At 51.8% G+C, this 23,164-nt stretch overlaps 2 protein-coding genes across 4 annotated transcripts in view; both read right to left on the bottom strand.

Moving 5' to 3' along the window:
* Nucleotides 1–1,062, bottom strand: part of NADK (NAD kinase) — a 27,106-nt gene extending 26,044 nt beyond the window's left edge. Inside the window, exons 1-2 of the mRNA XM_035019990.1 lie at nucleotides 985–1,062; nucleotides 718–804 (exon numbers count right to left, since the gene is read on the bottom strand). The gene's annotated coding sequence lies outside the window, so the exon portion shown is untranslated. The remainder of the gene's footprint in view (nucleotides 1–717; nucleotides 805–984) is intronic.
* A 3,921-nt stretch (nucleotides 1,063–4,983) lies between these two features.
* GNB1 (G protein subunit beta 1) overlaps nucleotides 4,984–23,164 on the bottom strand; it is a 95,489-nt gene continuing 77,308 nt past the window's right edge. For 2 of the 3 annotated variants that reach the window (XM_035019980.1, XM_035019979.1), the window contains 5 exons: nucleotides 11,614–11,680; nucleotides 9,762–9,963; nucleotides 8,756–8,972; nucleotides 6,428–6,543; nucleotides 5,900–6,184 (listed from right to left, as the gene is read on the bottom strand). In XM_035019980.1, the coding sequence (XP_034875871.1) occupies nucleotides 6,437–6,543; nucleotides 8,756–8,972; nucleotides 9,762–9,963; nucleotides 11,614–11,680 (593 nt within the window). In that variant the 3' untranslated portion in view covers nucleotides 5,900–6,184; nucleotides 6,428–6,436. Of the gene's footprint in view, nucleotides 6,188–6,427; nucleotides 6,544–8,755; nucleotides 8,973–9,761; nucleotides 9,964–11,613; nucleotides 11,681–23,164 lie in introns of all 3 variants that reach the window. The other variant, XM_035019981.1, reaches the window with a different exon arrangement.

The raw sequence follows: 23,164 nt of genomic DNA, 5'->3' as shown, positions 1-23,164 counted from the left end.
CGGCCCCCGCCCCACGGCCGCCGGGACCGCGGCGCCGGCCCGCCGAGCAGCAATGCAGGCGGTGCGCACGCGCGCCCCACCCCGCGCATGCGCCGCGGCCCGCGCATGCGCCGCGCCCCGCGCACGTGGGTCGGCCCGCAAGGACCCGGGGTCCCGGCTGGGGCTGCGACCCAGGGGTCGGTGGGGTGGGGGGCAGGAGCGGCCGTCGGCTGCCCCGACCCCGACGGCGGCTGCCGCGAAGAAGAACCTTGGTCCCCGCTCACCCCGCCGCGTTGCAAGCACGTCGGCTCGCGCCCCTCGCCCCTGCCCCGTGCCGCTCCCGCTCCCCTCCACCGCGGGCCGGCTGGACTGGTGCGGACCCCCGCGGGTGGTGACAGCACCCGCTTAGGATTCCGTGACTGACGGGGTGTGAATCCACTTAGAAGGCACATGTTTTGGGAACCAAAACCGGGTGCCAGCAGCTGCGACAGCCGCACCCCTCCCTGCCGGTACCGCTGGAGGGGGCGGCCGGGGCGGGGCCACCGCGGGCCTCTCCCACCCCCAGCAGCCTGGCGGGGCCCTGCACACCACCTGGACTACAGGGGCTGTAGGCCTGGGATGTCAAAGGGGGCCCCTCCAGGGTGACCTGCTAGCACTGCCGTCCACCACCCCTCTCGCCATCACCACCGGAGGACCCAGAGAGGAGAGAGGGAGGGGACCCAGGACACAGTTACCCACCTGGTAGCTTCTGGTGGAGCTGCAGGCCTTCCCCAGGCCACCCAGGAGTCAAGTGTCCCAACAGTGTGCCAGGCTCCTGGGACTCGTCTGTGAATAAGGGGTCACCGTAGAAGAAGCCGGGGGGAGTGCCCTGTTCGGTCCTTGGTAATCTGCCGGGCTTCCCAAGTGCCCCCCGTTATTCCCTGTGTGCGCGCAGGTCTCCCACACCTTGTGTGGAGTGGAGCCCTTTGCAGCAGCGTGGCCGCCAGGTTTCCCCTGCCCCCATACCTGCGGTGGTCAGGCTTCTCTGGTGGGGTCTCCCAGCCCTGCGTGCAGAGACTCCGAACTCAGATGCGCACAAAACAGGACATGTCTCACTACCGCCCTGGGACCACTGGGCAGTGGGGTCACCAAGAGTGAGTAGAAAGGGGGGCAAGGATGTCAGGAATTGGGGGGGATTTCTCAAGCTCTGTAACTTCCCCATCTGGTTATTTTGGAAACCCAACCACTTCTCTAAAGTGACAGCCGGCCACACCCACGGGAGAAGCCTTTTGAGCTGTGTATTTTGGATATGATCATTAACAGAATACTAACACTTGATCCAGCACTTATTATGTTCTAGGCACCGGGCTAGGCCTCCTAAGAACCTTCTAGAGCAGGAAGTTTATAGAGAAGGCACCAAGGAAGGAGAGCCAGCAGCCTAGTAACTAGCCACGGTCCCACGGCAGGCCCCTTCCTGTGCCCCTCTCTACAGGGAAGTTGTGCAGGAGCCCTGTAGTGATGGAAAGTCTCTGTCCACCCCAGACCTCAAGACTTCACACAGGAGTGCTTCCCCATTTCAGAGATGAGAACACAGGGGCTGTGGCTTCCTTCCGCTGACCAGATTGTGCAATTGCTCCCAGCAGGCCCTGGTCCCACCCAGCGCCCTCAAGGGCTGACCAGCAATGACGGAAGCCAGTGCTGGGAGGGGTTCCTTAGGGCATCCGGAAGGTTCCTAGAAGTTTTGCTTGGGCTGAGTCCAAAGGTGGAGTAGGAATAAGCCAGACCTGCTGGGGAGAGGGAAGGGCCAGCAGCAGGGACAAAGGCCAGTGTGGGGGTGGGGATGGATGCCAGGCAGGCTAATTTGGGCTCGGCTGAGGTTGGGGGGTTCTGCCTCAGGGCTCTCAGGTAACCTTTCCCAGCACTAGTATTTGTTTCTTTGCATTTTTCTGAAACGTGACTTGTGACTCCAGTTTTACTGAAGCCTCAGACCCCTAAAACCTAGATGCACCCTCTTCTGAGGATTGAATGATGGGGGACAGCAGAGTGGGTAGGGTAGGTGGTGGGAGAAGGAGGCCTGGGCCATGGAAGGTAGAGCCACATAGGCTGCCCACTCAGAGCTGGACTCATTCAGGTAGGGTGGGTGGTCCTGGATTTTGCGTGCAGTCGGGGTGGGGGGCGTGGCAGCTCCAGGGTGGAGGGGTTTCTCCTCACAGTCCTGCTCCCAGCTCACAGGGACGTTCGCCTCAACTGTGCCTGGCAGGGGTGAGGGCGGGGAACAGAGGCTGCCTGGTATTCAAAAGGGGAAGTGGCCAGGAGCCTGGGTGACAGGGGTGGCAGGGAGGGACGAAGGCTCCCTGTGGAGGAGGGGCGTGTCTTGGGGTATGCAGAGGTCATCTTGTCCACCCCCAGCCTCAGGCCTCTAGCCAGCACGCGTGGGACGAGTCCAGCCCCTCCTGCATGGCCATTCCTCCCCAGAGCCCAGTGTCTGGAATTGCCAATGTGGCGCTGTCCTGTTTGGAGTGGTTTTGGGGGGTGGAGTGGAGCAGCCCCTCTTCCTGCAGGCCTGTGAAGTGCCATGCACACAGTTCAGCAGGGAACAAAACCTTCGAGTGGACTGTAAGCTTCTCAGCAGGGTGGTCAGTGAAGGGGGGCATGCCCTGCTGGCAGCTGGGAGGAGCCCCTGTGGGGCAGAGGCAGTGCCGGCCTGGGGCGGGTGGGGTCTGGCACCTGCATACAGGGGGCTCAAGGAATTCTCAGGAGGCCTCTAGGAAGCAGGTGCTTTTGTTGTCTGCGGTTTTCACTCGGGGAATCCGGGGCACAGACAGGCCAAGTAACCTGCAGCGAGGACACGAGGGGTACAGCCTGGGCTTGGCTCCAGAGAGGGCTTTGACCGGACTCACGGAGCAGGCAGCGGTGGGGGTAGATGGAGTGCTAGTTAGAGGAGAGACCCTGCCTGGACAGCACACCCCTCTGGGCAGCCCCCAGGGCTGGTGGGGCCAGGTTGAGGGTCAGGGGCTATGGGAGGCAGCAGGAGACCCCAGTATCCACTTGGGGCACAACACTGAGTGGGCATGGTGGGGACAGGGCCCTAAAAGTCAGAGAGAGGCCCCAGTTGGAGTCCACCCTCCAAGGGCTCTGTGAGCTTGGACAGCGCACCTGCAACGGGTGTGCCCCCAAGGGCAGGGCCATGACTAGAACCAGGAGGGGCAGTGGCTGCAGGGGAGACTGGAGGAGTGGAAGGGAGCAGGGTGGGCACCCTGGAGGGGACGCGTGGCACAAAGCAAGAGCTCACTTCCCGGGACTGCCCAAGCAGCTCAGGCCAAGTGCTGAAGGGTCCGCTCAGTCCGCACAAGATTGTTTTGTGCCTGAAGGTTGAAAACCAGCATTCTGCCCTGGCAGCGCGGGCTCCTTGCTAGATGCCCCGGCTGATGCCTGTTTGCAGGGACTGCTTTGCTGAGAAAGTGGGACAGTAATCTCAGAGCCAGCAAAGGGCCACTCTGTGCCCTGGGGTCAAGGAGCAGGGGGCATGCTGGGTGCCAGGCTGGGGCACTGAAGGAGATAGGGACAGGTAGGCATCGAGGACTACCAGGTCCCATTTTACCCCATGGCCACCTTGTGCCCATCCCAGGGTGTGCCCCTGGGCCGGCTAACCACCTGCTTTCTGATCCCAGAACATCCCTCCCAAGGACTCCGGCTGCCAGCCCCAGGGGCACCTCGGATGCTCTCTGGCATTCTCTTCTAAGACAACGGGCAGTGTCTTTCAGGGAGCCGTGGGGGAGGAGGCTGAAGCCAGGCAAACCCGCCATTCAGGCTGCCAGTCTCTGAGGAGACAGCACCCCTGGTCCTTGCAGAAACCCACAGGAGGCCCCCGCTGCTCCATCTTGCTGATAATTGGAGAACGGAGCCTCAGGTGGGAGTACTTCCCGTGGAGAGCAGTCTTCACTTATTTATGAAAAAGTACCAGCATTTAACCCACGAAAACTACCAAGTTACGTCTGACAACCGTGTAGAGTAAAGAAGGAACGGCCCGCCCCGGTGGATGTCCTTCGGGAGTATGCCCGTTCTGACTTCTCACATGTTGGTGGGAGATGCTTATTTTTCTTCCATGCTGTTCTTTTTATCCAGACTTGAGATAAAAACCACTCCGTCAGCAGGAGTAACGTCCTCAGACATCTTACAGAGGGAAGAGGAAGCAAGGGGCTCAGGGGAAGACAAGAGACGGGGGGAGGGCCACTGGGGACAGTCCATGCACCCTGGGCAGTGGCCTGAGAGGTGTGTGTGGGGGGGAGCAGGCCTGGGTGGTGGCAGAACTGCTGGGACCCGGCAGAGGACCCGACCCTCCTTTCATGGACTCTTGCTAATGGGGACCAAAGACCTGGCAGAGAAGCGGGCAGCCGCGGCACTGCTCACATGACCACATCAAGCCGACCTCACCGAGTAGGGCGGCGGGGGGACGATGGCTGTCGTCAGGAACCCAAACAGCTGGCAAATAAGCAGCCACACCAAAGTCCCTCATGTCAAACTGCTTTATTACATCTTAAATAACAGTACAGTTTAATATAGTATCTATCTTGCATCCAGCCTCCTTGCAATACACTGACTTTAAAATTAAATACAAACAGTGAGGGGCACAGGGTGCAGAGAGCTCTACAGAGGTGTCGATGGGAAGGAAGGAGGGCTCGTGTTTATTCTCTCTGCCAGATCCAGGCCGACCGCGTGTCACAGCAAAGTTCTGTACAGGCTGCTGCAGAAAACAGGACAGAGAGAAGCCACCACTGCTGCGGGAAGTGGGCCAGGGTGCGGGGAGGCAGCCACGACACCGCCGTCCAGCTGCTGCTGCTGGACGCCGGCCTCCCGCGGGACCCGGGACGTCTGCGTGTTAGACAGCGGTCTGCCTCCACGGCGAGACAGGCCAGGAGGAATCTACAGGGGAAGGCCAGGGTCTCCATTCCCTGCCCCCCACCCCCACCCCCGAATCCAACAGTGATCATTTGGAACAGGACTTTTTTTTTTTTTTTTTGAAAGAAAGAAAGAAAGAGTGACTGATCCCGCTGCCCAAGCGTGAAGCCTGCGGGCCGCCCTGCCCCCGACACTGCAGACGTGAGCGGACAGAGCCGCAGTGGTTAGTTACACTGTAAAGAGGTTATTTCTTAAAAGAAAAAGAACATCTAAGGACTGAGTCCTATATGCGCTTTTGAGCATTTCTACAGCATGCGATTCTAAGAGTAAACCCACCCAATATGGCAAACGATCAAATTTTTTAAAATTTAACTTAGAAAGTTTGAGATCATTATTTTCAAAACATTGATTTGTACATGGTTTCATACACAAATAATTGACGGACTATCCAAGCACAGGACGGGCGCCTCTCTGAAAAACAGAGGTTCCTGACGGCTGGGGGTGGGGCGCAGGGTAGTGTTAGGCTATTATTACGAACGTCCCTCCGACTTCACAAGGAAACCCAAGGTGAGATTAAGAACTGAACTGAGAAGGTAGGGAGGACGGGTTGGGGGAGCAGAAGGTGCCTAATCTGAGTTTACTATTCATCACGCATTCAAGACCATCCACAGCATGTGCTTGGTTCCTTTCCTTATTAGCATCTTCCTTTCTATGCCGTGTTTGTGCGTAACAATTATGTGACACGAGACAAAAAATAAAAAACAAGGGACTCAATTTACATCATTAACAATTTCAGAGAGGCTGCACCAGACCCTCTTCCTCTGTAACTACTGAACGTAAAGGAATATATTTTAAAAAGGAAATATGAATGTTTGCAGAATTGTTACAAACACAACCTGAAATTTAGAACTGATTACAAGATAAAATCCTCAACTTGTTTTGCACGAACAGCACAAAATAGGGTCACTGACCTAAAATTCAAATGAACTAGTGAAAAGGTGTGTCTGCCTCGCAATTACACTCAAGTTTACCTTCTGGTTAGCACGTTTATTATAGTATTTCCTTTTAAATTCATTCAAGACAAAAAAGAAAACAAAGACAATGGTCCCGGGAGGAATGCACAATTTGTTTGAGTTTACAGCACAGAGATTCTTCTCTTCATGGGAATTGTGCTCTTGGTTTCAGCAATAAGTGAAGGAAAAGGTCTTGCCCTTTTGAAGTTCTGAGGGGGTGCAGGGCGTCCACGTTAGTAGGGGTGGATTGGAAATGCTATCACTGTAACGCTTCAGGGTTGGAATGGTCTTCCAGTCGCCACGACGTCCAGCTGCTGCTTTAAACAGAGTTTAAAGAAATGTAAAAAAGAGAACATCTAAAGTCAGTGCTACTGCTCTTCATCCTGCCCCTCCCGTCTGCCGCCGAGGGTGTGTTATTTCAGGTGGATGCAATGCTCACCTCACCATAATTCCAGATCAACTCAACATCAAAATTAATCTAGCAACTGTGAACTCCTCTGTGCTGTGAGAAATACACAGAGGTGTGTGCAGGGAGGGCGCGTGGGCTGTTGTGTTACCTGTCGGCGTTAGTTCCAGATCTTGAGGAAGCTATCCCAGGACCCTGTCGCCACGGCCATCCCATCGTCAGTCACCCCCAGGCAGCTAACGCGGTTGTCATGCCCAGCCAAGACACCTGAGAGCAGATAAGAGCCCAGTCACTCCGGGACCCAGAGGTGCCCCACCTAGCAGTGACGTGCTGATGCTCTGCAGGGCTGGGTGCAGGACCACGCGCGGAGGAAGGCCCCAAACGCTGAGGCCCAGCCCCCGCAACGCCTCCCTGGCAGGAAAGGACGCCAGGACGAAGAGAAGCCACGCTCCACCAAGGCGAGTAAAGCTCAATACACTCCTCTCTTAAAAACAATGTGAAGGCACCTACAGCGGGGGAAGTATTCAAACAAAATAAAGATATACTGGAGCGCCTGGTAACAGATACTAAGACAGCATGATGACTAGGAACAGACATGATAAAAAGGCACAAAACACACAGTGAATAACTCAGGGTCTCTTGCACCAACTCTTGAGTATACTCATGATGGTAAGAAGCTTCAATAAGCGGTGCCTGGGGCATCCGACTCTTTTTTTCCACTCAGGTCATCATCGCAGGGTCATGAGATCGAACCCTGTGTCGGGCTCCCCGCTCAGTGTGGAGTCTGCTTAAGACTCTTTCTCCCTCTCCCTCTCCCACTAGTGTACTCTCTCTCTAAAATAAATAAATCTTAAAAAAAAAAAAAAAAAATCCAACCATCCCAATCTCAGGGCAATTACAACCCAAGAGTATAAGGCTGTGGGCTGTTCTTCATTTGTTTATAATCCCTAAAGCCTAGCACAGGGCACAAAACACAGAGGGCTGGTGACAGATGCAAGAGGGGGAGGGCCAATGGGATGTCACACGGTAACCCACGCTGAACCCACAGTGAGACAAAAGCCCCCTGTTGACACCCAGCGTCTGTGCTTGGATAATTATCAGGAAGAGTCTGATGGCTAATTTCAGAGAACTCCTGTCCTTTCCTATACTCCTTAGTGTCACAGCTGAGTAAAGAGAGAGTCTCAGCTGGACGGAACAGTGTTCTCTGCTGTGGCACTGTGACCGGGGAACTGTCGGGGCAGAGGCAATGGGGGCAGGGGGTCTGCGAGAGGGAGCAGGGGGAGCAGGAGGGGACCTCAGCCCAGGGCAGGAAAAGATCCATCGGAAAGTGGGAGGTCAAGGAAAGAACCCCAGGAGACCCCCAGTCATGCTCTGTTCTTCCCCCTGCCAAGGTAGAGTTGAAAGATTCTGAAAATGTCAATTCAATTCAGTTGCCTGTCTGTGTTTAATACAGGAAGTTTCTCATCTTTTGTACAAGTTGTTTTATTATTATTTTTTAAGATTTTATTTTTGGGGTGCCTGGGTGGCTCAGGCAGTTAAGCATCTGACTCTTGGTTTTGGCTCAGGTCACGATCTCAGGGTGGTGAAACTGAGCCCCATGTCTGCCTCCGCACTTTGTGGGTAAGTCCGCTTCTCTCTCTCTCCCCGTCCCCTCCCCCTGCTCGTGCTCTAAAATAAATAAATCTTAAAAATATAATATATATATATATATTTTATTTTTAAGCAATGTCTACACCCAATGTGGGGCTCGAACTAACAACCCCAGAGCAAGAGTCACACGCTTCACCCAATGAGCCAGCCAGATGCCCCTGTACAGCTGTGTTTTTTTTTAATATCATTTTATTTTTTTTTTATTTGAGGGAGAGCATGAGAGGGAGGAGGGTCAGAGGGAGAAGCAGACTCCCTGCCGAGCAGGGAGCCCGATGCGGGACTCGATCCCGGGACTCCAGGATCACGACCTGAGCCGAAGGCAGTCGCTTAACCAACTGAGCCACCCAGGGGCCCCCAAGCTGTGTTTTAATGCACTTGACAACCACACCCTTGCCTTCAATGTGTGAACTTCAGACTTTATACTTCACTAGGCACACCTGCCCAAGCCTGTGCTGCACACTTAGATGACACACTTCCACCACGTACAGCCAGAGGGGAGAGAAAGCAAGGCGAGGGCCTTGAAGACCCAGCAGTTTGCGCTGTCCTGCCCACTGCAGCTGTCCGTGTGCACCTCACATGGTGCGTGCAAGGAGAGCTTCTGGTGCTAAGGAAGCCCGTGTGCCCTGAGCCCGAGTACGGACGCCCTGGCCTGTCCCCCATCCCTCCGCCGGGCCATGCGCGGGGCAGGCAGGTGTACTCAGGCACGGCACATGCTTCTTAGCGGCACGACGGGCACAAACCTAAACATTTCAGCCTCGGTGCATCGTGTCCATCCTCAAAAGGGCTACCTGAACACCAGGAGGCCCAGGAAGGCCCAGCAAACACCTACCTGCCCTGTCGGCCTTGAGTGCATCCCACACGTTGCAGTTGAAGTCATCGTACCCTGCGAGGAGGAGGCGCCCACTCTTGGAGAAAGACACCGAGGTGATCCCGCAGATGATGTTGTCATGGGAGTAAGTCATGAGCTCCTGGTCTGCACGAAGGTCGAACAGCCTGCAGGTGGCGTCATCCGAGCCAGTGGCAAACGCGTTGCCGTTTGGAAAGAACTAGAAAGCAAATGAAGGGAATACGCAAATGCACAGAGAAGTACTGGAAACGGGACCGCCCGACAGCAGGGCTGCCGCTGCCACAGGAGGGGAAGGTCAGCAGGGGCTGGGCTCGGGCAGCCCCCTGGGCACCCTGACCTGAGGGCATCGGTACCTGGGCAGCCACAGCCACTGTCGTCCCCAGAGGAGACTTCATTTCATGACTGTTTTCCAGGGGATCAGGAAGAGTATGGTCACCACTGAGGGCTGCCAGCAGCCAGACAAGCCTCGTGAAGAAGGGACCCCTAGCCCCAGCCAACCAGATACCACCCTTCACATCTTCTCGCAAGAGCCCCTCACGTCAAGGTGACGAGGCAAAGGGAAGGCTCCTTTCGTTGGCTGTGCCCCAGCCACAGGGAGGGGCTCACAGCTCAGCCTTGGCCTCCTGCTCCGAAGGGGCCATGCTGACTGGCTTAGCTGCTGCCTCGCTGCCCCCCAGCTGGAGGGAAGCCGGTCCCAATCCCTGGCTTGCCCTGGGGCTGGGAGCAGGTGCCTGCACACAACAGGCCCATCCCCGATGTCTGTGAGGTGAACGGTTAGCACAGAATTAGCTGGTGTCACGAGGACAGACTGCATCACAGCTAAGTTTTCGACAGTTTTTGTGAAATAGGTTACAGTTGCGTACGAAAGACAGAACATCCAACCCTGAACACATTTTAAAACCTGATGTGCTCTGCAGCATACAAGGAGTAATCTAACTTGCTGATGGCTGGCAAAGGCCCCCGACCCACATCTTCACCCCCTACTCACGCAGATGGCATTGATGTCAGACTCGTGGCCGGTGAAAGTTTGCCGGCACATCCCTTCTCGCACATCCCAGAGTTTGGCTGAAGCATCACAAGCACCAGAAACAAACAGTCTGGTGTCGGGAGCGAGAGAGAGGCTCATAACATCCCCAGTGTGTCCAGTGAATGTGGTCGTCTGCTGGCCGGTCTCGATGTCCCACAGAGCACTGCAGCAGGAACACACGACAAGCAGTCACCTCACTTTGTCAGGCAACCAGTCAGGTGACTGTCCTTCAAACCACCTAGGACCATAGCAAACCTCTGCGCTTTTTGGCCTGACAATTCTAAATTTTGTAATGTGACTGTGTTTGGAAGGGAAACAAAGGAAACAAACAAAACACAGATGAGAATGTGCCACGGGCTTCAGAGTAACCGTTTTCTCTGCGCCAACTCAGACACCAACAAAGATGGAGCCAGTGACCTGCACTCTGGGGGTTCGCAAGGAGCTGCAGGGAGCTCCTGGAGGTGTCCCAGATGAGGCAGGGAACGTGAGTCTACTGCTGCCGGCTCTGTGGCCTCGGGCATGACAAGGCCAGAGGCTAGGACACCGAGACAACACCTGGTAAACAAATGGCTCAAAGCAAGGCTGGGGCCCCACAGCCCTCCCCTGGAGCCACTCGTGGGAGAGTGAGGGGCGAGTGCGCCGAAGGGCAGCCCTGAGTTTGGTGCCCCGTGGTGTCAGCGTGAGCGGCTACTGACGGGTGTCAAGTAAGATGCGGACAGAGCTATGAGTGGGGCACATGCTGTTTCTGTGCTTCAGACTCTAGGAGGCGTCAACACTGGAAACTGCTCAGTTCATCCCAGCCCCCCAGGAAATCTGGCTCAGGCGCAAATCCAGTCACACCATTTACACCTACACTGGGCAGGGCTTCCTTGCTTGGGGCCTGGGGGACTACAGGGAGGAAATAAGGTGTGCCCAGGACTCCGAAAAACACTTATTCATAAATGAAAAAGCTTTAAAAAATATCTTCTAATAAAGAAATTCTTCCCAAAATTGACAGTCTAGAATATACGTCTTTTGTGAACTTACACAGTTTATACAAAAAGGACGCCTTGTAGACCAGGACAAGCTGGATATGGGAGTCAGGCCCCAGCACAGGGCATTCCACCACATCATGCCTTGAAGACCAGAAAAGCCCCCAGGACAGTTTAAGTCTAAAATGACTCATAAAATACCTATCTGAGCCAAACAAAACAATATAGAAAACCTTAAGTCAAACCTCTAGCCTCAGCAGCAGATGGCTTACTCTTTTAAACACGAAACTATTAAAAATGTGTTCTGCATCCAAAACCAACCAACCAACCCGCCTATCTGATCATTTAGACTGTACGCCCTGGTGCCACAAACGAAAACGTTCTAGAGATTGTGTAAGTGGGCTTCTAACTGGAAGTACGAGAACAGCTCAAACTCAGGAGAAGTCTGACACAATCCACTTGCGATCGTGACCCCTGCTCCTTCTGAGCCCTGCTGGGTCCACACGGCACAGCGCTCCACTGAGGGGGATGCAAGCACAGCCGCTCCCCCGGGGGCTGCTGAGTGTCACCCAGCCAGGGAGTGTGCGCAGGGAAAGAGAAGCAGGCATTTCTCGTGCAGCTGCAGCTTCAATGTCTATGGGTCGGTTCTTCCTTGTTCAAAGTTAAACTGTGAGCTTTAAAATCTGTAGAGTAAAAGGGACTCACTCATCACTCATGCACTTGTGTTTGATGCCTCACGGCCACTGCAAACTGATAAAGGATGGCCCAATTAGTGTCAAAAATCTTATTTCCTACCCGTCTAAGGTGAGCAGTGTATGAAAGGCGCGCGCTCGGATGCTCACCAGGTGGTGTCCCCAGAGCTGGTGACGATCTGATTGTCATCCAGGAAGCGGCAGCAGGACAGGTAACCTGGAGAACAGACACAGGTGTGGCCCCGGTGCGCGAGCCCCGCCCCGCCCCGCCCCACCCCGATCCTAAGGCCCTGAAAACAGAAAAACACGCTGGCAGAAAGACTACACCTCAACGTCCCACGTGTGGGTGAAGCCCACTGCCTCATGAGCAACCCTGGCCCCGGCCTCACACGCAGTGATGGATAAAGGAAGCAGCGCAGCCCACGGGCCAGGAGGCACGCACCCCAGGACAAGCGGCAGGCGGCGAGCAACCCGTCCTGCACACTGGCAAACACTGCGCAGGTGCTATAAGGAACACGCTCCATCTCTGCTTGTCTTATCCACATGTGGGGACAGAGGTTCCCTTCCCGTTCACACACCCACTCACCCCACAACAACGTGCCCCGGCGCGAGGAACATATCTGTGATCAGAGGAGCGCTTCATTCCCTCCCGGAGCTCACGCTCCAGCGGGGAGAGAGTGTGCACGCGTGAGGGAGGGAGGGCAGAGGGTGGTCTGCAGAGGCCTCCCAAGCCCTCCAGGAAGGCACGGTCAGGGCTGGGATTGGGGTACCAAGCGGAGCAGGGGATTTGTTTTCTGTAAGACGCTACAGTAGACCAGGTGGCACGGAAACAGTCGTGTGCTGCCTGAGCACCCACCCTGCTGAGCGTGGGGAGCCAAGGCTGGGCTGCTGAGGGTGGGACATACTGAGATCCCTAACCTTGATCAACTTCTGGTATGAGGAAAGGTGAAACAAAAAACCGATTTTGCAGTACCTATACATTACAATTTCTACTTAATTAGCTCTGTTTATCACGGTTTGTAATTTTGTTCCACTGTAAGTGACCCTAAGAACTGGAAATGCAGGGTAAACCAATTTATCCCCGGAAGGAGTGTGCCCAGTGGGTGGGCTGGCCAGGCGTCCGACCGAAGGGGCAGCAACAGTGCCTCTCTTGCGAGGGTGGGGTGCCCCTGCCAGATCGGCCCCGACACCTTTCTTCCTGGTCCACACCAGAGGTACATACAAGTGTGCAAAACAGGGTAATAAAAAACAAAATACACACAAGGAAGAAAACCACAGAAGGGTTTTGGTATGGAAAGTATAAGAATACAGGGAAGGGGCACCTGGGTGGCTCAGACGGTTAAGCGTCTGCCTTCGGCTCAGGTCGTGATCCCGGGGTCCTGGGATCGAGTCCCGCATCGGGCTCCCTGCTCCTTGGGAGCCTGCTTCTCCCTCTGCCTCTCTCTCTCTCTCTCTCTCTCTGACTCTCATGAATAAATAATACATTAAAAAAAAAAAAAGAATACAGGGAAAACAAAGCATTTATCTAAAAAATATTACCAAAATATTTAGAGATGACGATTTTTAAACATTATCTATGTGCCTAGAAAAGGATGTATGGTCAAGCACTTCCCAGAGCCCAGGTCACGTCCATCCACAGGGACACTAGGGAGCCCAGGGGAGAATCAATGCCCAGCTAGGTGAGGAGTGGCCTGTGCTCAGAGATCACCTGATACCGAATTCACACTATGCACCTAACCCGTGGCCCCCACCCACTCTGTGGACCCCCAGGTCCTGGTCTCTCTTACTGCTGAAGCTCCAGCCCAAGTTCCTCTCCAAGAACAGCATTTGCTTCCTGGTGCATCTGACATTACTCCAGTCAGCTCACACCTCCCTCCTTCCCACAGAAGCCAGTGCTGGGTGTCCAACCCCATCCCGCGAGGTACCCAGCGGGCCCTCCACTGACCCTCACACTGCACCATCACAGCCTCAGCCTGTCTGACTCAGGAGTGCAGGGAAGGCAGGAGAGGAGAGTCGTGGAGACTCCAGCTGGTGCCGGAGGGCCAGGCAGGACACACCTAGGTCAATGGCCCAAAGAAACATGACCTCCAAGATGGCCTCTGTCCACCTCGTGCACCACGCAGGTTGTGGACACTAAGACCCATCAGGTGAAGGGGGGGGCAGGGCAGTCTCCCCTCTCTAGGTCCTAAAGGCCTGCTGGACAGTGTTCATGTGGAGGGAGGCGGGAGGCACTGTTAGGGAGGGCGGCCTTCCACATTCATTCCCTAACTTTCCATAGTTGGGGCTTCTAAAATACATACACAAATATTACTTTTAATGAAAGTCAGGGCTGCCTGCTCACAATCTTATAACTCGTTTCTTGGTCCTTTTCATATTTTGTACATTGAGAGACAAAAAACAGTAACCAGGGGGCACCTGGGTGGCTCAGTCAGCTAAGTATCTGCCTTCAGCTCAGGTCATGAACCCAGAGTCCTGGGATCCGGGCTCCCTGCTCAGCGGGGAGCCTGCTTCTCCCTCTCCCTCTGCCCCTCTCCCCACTCACTCTCTCAGTAAATAAAATCTTATAAATAAAAATAAAGGGATATCCTTAAGAAAACAGAACAAAACAATAACTAGGTAGATATTTTATATGTATCTATATCTTTTTAGATACTATATATATATATTTTAAAGACTATTTATTTGAGAGGGAGTGAAAGCAAGAGAGATCACAGAGGGAGAGGGAGAAGCAGACTCACCACAGAGTGGAGAGCCCGACGCGGGGCTCGAACCCAGGACCCTGAGATCATGACCTGAGCCGAGGGCAGAAGCTTCACCGACTGAGCCACCCAGGTGCCCCTAGATACTATATTTTTATAAGTTTTTTTCCTCCAGACAGAAAGCGTAGAAACTACCTTGTAAATGGCGCTAACGGACAAGTGCTGCGCATGTGTTCGGGGGCACTGGGCTGGGGCCCGCCAGCACTAACATGGGGTCACGTGGCCTGTGAGAACGGCGGACGGCACCGGGCCAGCCTCCAGAAGGGCCCAACCGCGCTCCATGTGCTCCGAGACCAGCACAGCCTCACAGGAGCCACTGGGCTGGACGCAGTCAGTGGCTCCAGAATGTGGGCTTTGCAGGGCGCCTGGGTGGCTCAGTAGGTTAAAGCAGCGGACTCCTGATTTTGGCTCAGGTCATGATCTCAGGATAGAGGGCTCTGTGCTGGGTGGCGAGTCAGCCTGAGATTCTCCAGCTGCCCCTCCCCCCATTCTCGCTTTCATGCGCTCTTTCAAAAAAAAAAAAAAGAGAAAGAAAGAAAAAAGAATGTGGGCTCTGAAATCAGAAATACATGGCTCAATTCTCTCAGTGGCTTAATCAGCACTGGGTTCTCTGATGAGCTGCAGTCGTCCCAGCAACTGGGGATGTGCACTCAAGAAGTCTGGAAGAGGGCGCCTGGGTGGCTCAGTTGGTTAAGCGACGGCCTTCGGCTCAGGTCATGATCCTGGAGTCCCTGGATTGAGTCCTCCATTGGGCTCCCTGCTCGACAGGGCGTCTGCTTCTCCCTCTGACCCTCCCCCCTCTCATGTGCTCTCTCTCTCAAATAAATAAATAAAATCTTTAAAAAAAAAAAGAAGTCTGGAAGAATCGGTGGCAGTTACCATCTTTGTTACTGAAGAATGAATAAACTACCTCTACCATAGAGGGCTATGTCTGTGCAGACACGTGTACGTGTGTGTGTGTATGTGGGGCTACCTCAGGTGAAGACGGCCCCCACCCGGTGTGTGTGTGTGTACGTGGGGTCTGCCCCAGGGTCGGGGGTGTGCTACACAGGGGCCAGCCAGCGGTGCTGCTGTCCTTTGGGAGCCTACAGAGGGGCTGGGAAAACAGACCCCAACAAGCATGAGTGCCGAGTCTGGAGGTGCACTGGCATGAGGGCGTCCCTATGCACCTCACCGAGACCATGGATGACAGTGTCAGGACATGCTGGGGACAGCCTGGTGCAGGGACAAGGCTACCACAGTCCAGAGACAGGAGGCTTGAAATAGGCAGTGCAGAGAGCAGGTGCTTGGGTCAAGGACCAGGGGGGAGATCAGGGAGTGCTATCAGCTGAGGCCTGGAGGACAGAGGCAGGACATCCTGACAGAGCATGTTGCTTGGTTGGGAATTTGTTGCTAGAGAAACAAATATATTTACTTCTGAGTTTGGAGAAGCTACTAATCCAGACAGAGCAAAGCCAGGAGTACCAATGTGGGTAGAAGAGCGACTCGTGTGGCACCCCTGCCCCAAGACCAGAAGGCCCAGCTAAGGTGATTTATCCCAAGAAAATGGCTGTGAGCTTGAGGGGCCATTCACCTACAAGAATGTCCACACTACTGACAAACTGGAAACCATCCAGACATCCAGCAACAGGAACACATCAGCACGCAATGGAACTCTCCCAACTCTTTAGAAACATCATAGTTCTGGGTGAGATCATAGGTTCAAAACACAAAGGAAGCGAATTTAAAGTTATTTCCCCAAATTTCAACAGTGAGCACATGGTGGTGGTTTAGGCCAGCCCACCCCTAGAGCGCAGCAGGGCACCAGGCTGGGCGCTCTGGCTAAGTCGAAGTTGGAGTCAGAGACACAAGGCCCCACTGCGGGTGCCCACCAGGCAAGTGCTTGTACAGCATCCGCTGCAGCTTCTGCCCTGGGGGGGAGCGCGCCGCAGCCCAGAGCTACAGGGAAAGCCACCTGCCCCACTCTGCGGTGCGTACAGTAGCTGGAGAGCACAGGGTGAGAGCACACTGTTCAAGGAGTGTGGTAAAGAGGGAAAAAAAGACGTGATGAAGGAACTCGAAGATGTGAGTGAGGAAATGCCCAAGAAGGGTTTTATTAAGAGTTAGGAGAGCTTAGGGGCACCTGGGGGGCTCAGTCAGTTAAGTGTCTCTGACTCTAGATTTCGGCTCAGGTCGAGATCTCGGGGTCGTGGGATCAAGCCCTGTGTCCGGCTCTGTGCTGGGCGTGGAGCCTGCTTGGGATTCTCTCCCTCCCTCCCTCCCCCCTCTTAAATAAATAAATAAATAAATAGGCGCCTGGGTGGCTCAGTCGTTAAGTCTGCCTTCCGCTCAGGTCATGATCCCAGGGTCCTGGGATCAGGCCCCGCATTGGGCTCCCTGCTCAGTGGGGAGTCTGCTTCTCCCTCTTCCTGCCACTCCCCCTGCTTGTGCTCTCTCTCCCGCTGCCAATCTCTCTGTCAAATAATAAATAAATAAAAATCTTTAAAAATAAATAAATAAATAAAAGTTAAGAGAGTTTACAGTACCCAAAGAGAGACGAACCTATAAAACGTTAATGGCAGAAGACGGAATCAGATGAAAACACAAGCAGACTAGAAACACCTTCAGATGCATTCACAAGGCTATGTGGTCTCGTCCTCTCAGAGCTTAAGAGTTTTGGGCAGTTTGCCATCATCCTTCCAGGATGGTGTGAGGTCTGGATCCAGGACTTGTGGCCACCCTAGGAAAAGAGGCTCTTTCTCTGCTGGGGCTGCTGAGCAGGCCAGATGGAAAGGAGGCCAAGGGAGCCATCCAGAGGGAAGCCAAGGGGCAAGCACGCCCAGATGGCACTGTGAGCCCTGCACCCAGCCAGGCGTCAGGCAGCCCAACCCCCTGGGAATGGTTCGTGAGATTATTTAGTGAGCAGTGGGACCTGAGTTTCCCAGACTGTGACACACACACCACATCACACTTAACTAACTGCCAATGAAAAGGGTGCCAAAGAGCAGCCCAATGATAACCGCTGGAGCAGAATGACGAGGAGACATCTTTCCCCCCACATCCAAGTTTGCTGGCATGTGCTAGACAAACAAGTGGTTAACAGACAATGTGTCCAGGCCACTGTGCTTTCACAGGAATGTAAAATATTCAGCCTCAGATTAGATGAACAAACTTTCCTGAGGAAACAAAGTTTTAGCCACCACTGCTGGTTTGGCAGGAATACTAGGCAGTCACTGAGCAACATACCACGTTGTACCAGAAAACCTCTGACTAAACTCTTGATCAAAATGTTTATGCCTCTGTAGCCATCTTGACCAGAACGATGTCAGGAAGGGCAGTGTGTCCGCACTGCAATGAGACGTTTGGGAAGGAAGGAACCTCTAAGAGCAAGTGTCAGTTCCTTCCTCATTAGCATGCAGGGACCTGCTCTGAACAGTCTGTGACACCAGGCCTGACATCTTGGTCAGATGTGAGTCTTCAGGGAGTTCCTCATTTCTCAAACATTAGGATTTCCACCAAAACAGCACTCAGAAAGTTGTATTCTGTATGTAATACATTTATATTTATACTATATAATATATATATAAGTTTATACCATATACTAATGATAATAAATGTCCCATCTCAATCACTGTGAATTCAGTCCATGAGCTGCTTCCAGAGGGCATCCTTTACTCTGTAAGACCAAGCACCATCTTAGAGTTCCTCTCTGAAGTACTGGCAGAGAGTTTCCAAACCCTGGGTAGCTGACTCTAGAGAAAGAAGCTTCTGTTTGTTCCATATGGGCCTTTATATTCCATGGAAACAATAGCAGGACACAATTGATTACGAAGAGCCTTATCCCTGAAGCTGAATGTACATGATTCCTGTCCTGGGACTATCAGACACGACTAGGAAGGATTCAGTATGCGTGCTGGTAACAGCATACATAGGCATATTTTGTGCGACCGGGTTTCTTAAGATTCTATAAGAAAATGTCCCAACCATGGCTTAACCAAGAGTTCTCAACCTAATGCTCGGGCCAGAGAGAGGCATCGTAAGTGATGAATGGACACTCAGGTCTGAGACAAGACAAAGACAGCAAACCCTCAGATGTGCTGAATACACTACCAGTTCACACCTTTACCCTCTGAATAAAACAAGACTAGTTTAAGCTTGTGAGATTTAAACTTTTATTGACTCGAAGCTGAAAACTATGTATCCTGTCTGAAGAAAGGAACACATATTCTTAAGAGCCCAAATGTTTTTAAGAAACCACTCAACGGGGATGCCTGTGTAGCTCAGTTGGTTAAGCAAAAGCCTTCGGCTCAGGTCATGATCCCAGAGCCCCAGGATCGAGTCCCACATAGGGCTCCCTGCTCAGCTCCCTGCCCCTCCCCCCCTCACCTGCTCTGTCTCCTCCTTCCCCCCACTTCTTCCCTCTGACCCTACCCCCTCTCGTGCTCTCTCTCTCAAATAAATAAATAAAATCTTAAAAAAAAGAAACCACTCAACTTCCAGAAAGTAAAATTTCATGACATAGGAAGGAAATAAATTTCAAAATATTTCCTCTAAGACTCATTTTATTTCTTGTTTCGACAAATGCAGTGTTAAAAAATCTAAAGCCTTAATTAAAAATAGAAGTCAATATACTGAATCTGATGATAAATCAGGGATTGATAAACATTAAGAACGTATGTGTTTTACGTGCTGGAAGTTCATCAACGCGATAAAGTGGTTTATGAAGTGTGCTCACTGGACAGAGTCACACAGCTTACAAGGACCTGCGGACAGCCTGCTCTGGCTTCCAGTGGTGGGGCAGCGGTTCCTACCCACAGGAGCAACTTTCCCACAGAAAACAACTATGAGCTCTGGACAAACAAACAGGAGTGCCTAGCTGGCTCATTCAGTGAAGTGTGCGGCTCTTAATCTCAGGGTCATGAGTTCAAGCCCCATGTTGGGTGTGGAGACTGCTAAAAAATAAAATCATTAAAACAAACAAACAAACATCTAAAGGCACAGGAAACAAAAGCAGACACAATGAAGGGGAGCTACACTTGGAAAAAAGAAAGGGCCTGAGTTTGTCTTCATGGCCGGCCCCCATCTTAGAGCACGTGGGTAAGATCTGTGCCCAACCTTCTTGAGTAGCCAGTGGACAGATCTGCGGGCACCCACCGTCAGAAAGTGAAAGCAGCAAGCGTGGAAAGGAGAAATCCACATAAGAGGAGCCCTCAATCACATACCTACATGCCCAGAGCTTACATGTGAACCACCCAGGCAAAGGGCACGCTCCGCATGGCCTGGCTGATGGGAAACGGACAGACAATGCTTCTGTGGTTGCCTGACAGGATGCAGAGTGGGTATGCCAGAACACAACACATCACAACATCCAGGGAAGTATTCAAAGTACTAATCGTACTAACAGGAAAACGTCACCCATACTGAAGAGGAAAGACACCAAGACCAACCTCAAGAGGATTAGCTGTTGAAATGGCAGACAAAAATTCTGAAGACAGCTCTCATAACTATGAAGGATACCAAATATACATGTAATAAATAAAAAGACAGGAAATCTCACCAGAAAAATAAGAACAAATATTTTTTAAAAAGCAAACAAAAATGCCACAACCTAAAAACAGAACATCTGACATATACAGGTTGCTGGGTACTCAAAATTGGAGGTGACAGAAGTCACATGAGCCTGAGAACAGATCTGAAGAAGGGGAGACTGCAGAAAAAAGAAGACAGTCACAGGAACCCACAGGACCATATGACAACCCACGCACTGGAGTGCAAAAGCAGAACAGAAAATGTATTTGAGACATTGCCTAAAATGTCCCAAATTTAGTAAAGGACAAAACTTTACAAATTCAAGATGCTGAAGCACAATAAATACAAAGAAAAATCACACCAAGGCACATGATAATCAAACTGCTAAAAGACAAAGAAAAAGCTTTAAAGTGCTAAAAGGAAAAAAAATGTCAACCCCAGAAATCAATATATCCAGCAGAAATACTCTTCAAAAATGAAGGAAAACAGGGGCACCTGGCTAGCTCAGTCCACAGAGTGCTCAACATTCAATGTCAGGGTCACGAGTGCAAGCTCCACGCTGGGGGTAGAGTTTACTTAAAAAAAATAGAATAGCGGGGCGCCTGGGTGGCTCAGTCGTTAAGCATCTGCCTCTGGCTCAGGTCATGGTCCCAGGGTCCTGGGATCGAGCCCCGCATCAGGCTCCCCACTTCTCCCTCTCCCACTCCCCCTGCTTGTGTTCCCTCTCTCACTGTGTATCTCTCTGTCAAATAAATAAATAAAATCTTAAAAAAACAAAAACAAAAAAATAAATAAATAGAATAGGGACACCTGGGTGGCTCAGTCGGTAAGCGTCTGCCTTTGGCTCAGGTCATGATCTCAGGATTCTGGGATCGAGTCCCACATCGGGCTCCCCACTCAGCGGGGAGTCTGCTTCTCCCTCTCCGTCTGTGCTCTCTCTCTCTCACAAATAAATAAATAAAATCCTTAAAAAAATAAAAATAAGGGGCGCCTGGGTGGCTCAGTCGTTAAGCGTCTGCCTTCAGCTCAGGTCAGATCCTGGGGTCCTGGGATTGAGTCCCACATCGGGCTCCCTGCTCCACGGGAAGCCTGCTTCTCCCTCTCCCACTCCCCCTGCTTGTGTTCCTGCTCTCGCTACTTCTCTCTCTCTCTGTCAAATAAATAAATAAGTCATCTTAAAAATAAATAAAATAAAATAAAAACTTAAAAAAAAAAACAAAAAAACCCTTTAGGGCACCGGGGTGGCTTAGTCGGTTGAGCATCCAGACTCTTGGTTTCAGCTCAGGCTCTGCACTGCGTGTGGAGTTGGCTTAAGGCTCTCTCTCTTCTCGTTCCTCTGCCCCTCCCCCTCCCCCTACTCTCTCCCCTCCTCCCTGCCCCAAAAAGAATGAAGGAAAAGTGGCATTTTCAGAAAAATGAAAATGGAGTAGTCACTCTAGCAGACCTCCACTAACTGTAAGAAACTAATGTGAACTCATCAAGCTGAAGAGACTGCAGAAGAAAACTCTCATCCTCAGAAAGGAAGGAGGAGCACTAGAGATGGTAAATATTGGAGTAAAAGCAAAAGACAATTCAAGTTTCTTCAAAGGCCAAGAAGGGAGAAGCAGAACAATGTATGATGGGGGCATATAGATCAATAGCTATGAAAACATGATAAAGAAGGAGGAAGGGCAGAGGGTACCTGGGCGGCTGAGTCAGTTGAGGTCTGACTCTTGATATAGGCCCAGGTCGTGACTTCAGGGTCATGAGACTGAGTCCCCGCCCCCACCAGGCTCCAAGCTGGGTGTGGAGTCTGCTTAAGATTCTTGCTCTCCCTCTGCCCCTCCCTGTCTGTGCTCTCTCTAAAAAAAAAGAACAATAAAGGGCAGAAAAATGGGCCTTTCCGGCTCCAAGGCTCTTGTATTTTATATGAATTGACACAATATTAACTCTGAGTGGACCATGAAAAGTTATGAATGTACATTGTAATCCCTAGATAAGCCACTAAAAATTAATGCACAGAGGAAACCAAACGGGCCAACAGATAAATTCAGCTAGTCCTCTAAGAGAGGAGGTTAGTATCTCACCCAGAGGGCAGGAAAGCAGAGCAGTCCCGGCACGACAGAGCCAAAGCCGACTGTGGGCGCCCTGCACCCAACGGCAGTGGGCCCACACCACTAGGAAGGCAGAGCCCTTAGAACGGATGAAAGGCACAGCCCAACTACATGCTGTCTATAAGGGACCCCCCTTATAAATACGCAGTCAAGTTGAAAGAAAATGGATGGGAAAAGTGTGCGGAAACAACAGAAATCGGGAGTGACTCCACTAACATCAGGTAAAGCAGACTTAGGACAAAGAATATTCTGAGATAAAAAGGGACATTTCATCATGATTATATACTTCTACTAACAGAGCTCAAAACATAGGAAGCAAAAATTGCCAGAATTAAAGGGAGAAAGTGATAAATCCACCATCAGGGCCCTTAACATCCACCCTCAGCAGTTCACAGAGGTAAAAATAAGAGACTTGAACAGGATCAAAAGTCTGGCTGGAACAAACACACTGACAACACTGCCCAGCAACTGCAAAACAGACTTGGTTTCCAAGTGTATGTGGCCTGCTCATCCTGACACTCTCTGCTCCATTAAAAACAAGTCCCAATAAACTGAAAAGAACTGAAATGCCACAGAATATGTTCTCTGAACATAATGGAATTTAATTATGAATCAGTAATAAGTTGTGTAAGGAAACCTCAGGTACTTGAAAACTAAACATACATCTAAGCAACATATGAATCAAAGAAGTAATCAAAAGGGTATTAAAAATACTTCAAGCTGAATGATAATACAGTTAAAGCCCTGTTTAAAGGGAAATTTATAGCTTTAAGTGCTTCTATTTGAAAAAGAAAGGTCTAAAAGAAAAAGAAAGGTCTCGTTTCCACCTTAAGAAGCTAGAAAATTACGAAGGAAGCAACCCCAAAGCAAGCAGAGAGCAGGAGATAACTTAGGACAGAAATGAACGAAATGCAGGGAGCACATCTGTAAAGGACAACCAATCCGATCTAACTCTGGTGGTTGCCAAAGGGGAGGTTGGAGGGGAATGGGGGAAACAGATAAAGGGGATTAAGTACACTTACTGTGATGAGCACTGAACAATGTATACAAGTGTTAAATAATTATACTGTACACCTGAAACTAATGGAATACTGTATGCTAGTTATACTTTAACAAAAACAAACAAAAAGTCACACAAATTAAAAAAAAAAGGACCACGGACGTACTCTTATCTTGCTACAGTTAATTTAACAGAAGGCCTGGGGCACCTGGGTGGCTCAGTCGTTAGGCGTCTGCTTTCGGCTCAGGTCATGATCCCACAGTCCTGGGATCGAGCCCCCGTATCTGGCTCCCTGCTCTGAGGGAAGCCTGCTTCTCCCTCTCCCACTCCCCCTGCTTGTG

This window comes from Mirounga leonina, unplaced genomic scaffold (genome assembly GCF_011800145.1).
Source record: "Mirounga leonina isolate KUSES-001 unplaced genomic scaffold, KU_Mleo_1.0 Mir_173, whole genome shotgun sequence".
Lineage (NCBI taxonomy): Eukaryota > Metazoa > Chordata > Mammalia > Carnivora > Phocidae > Mirounga > Mirounga leonina.
Note: the sequence above shows the minus strand (reverse complement) of the source record. Positions and strands in the feature narration are given on the sequence as shown.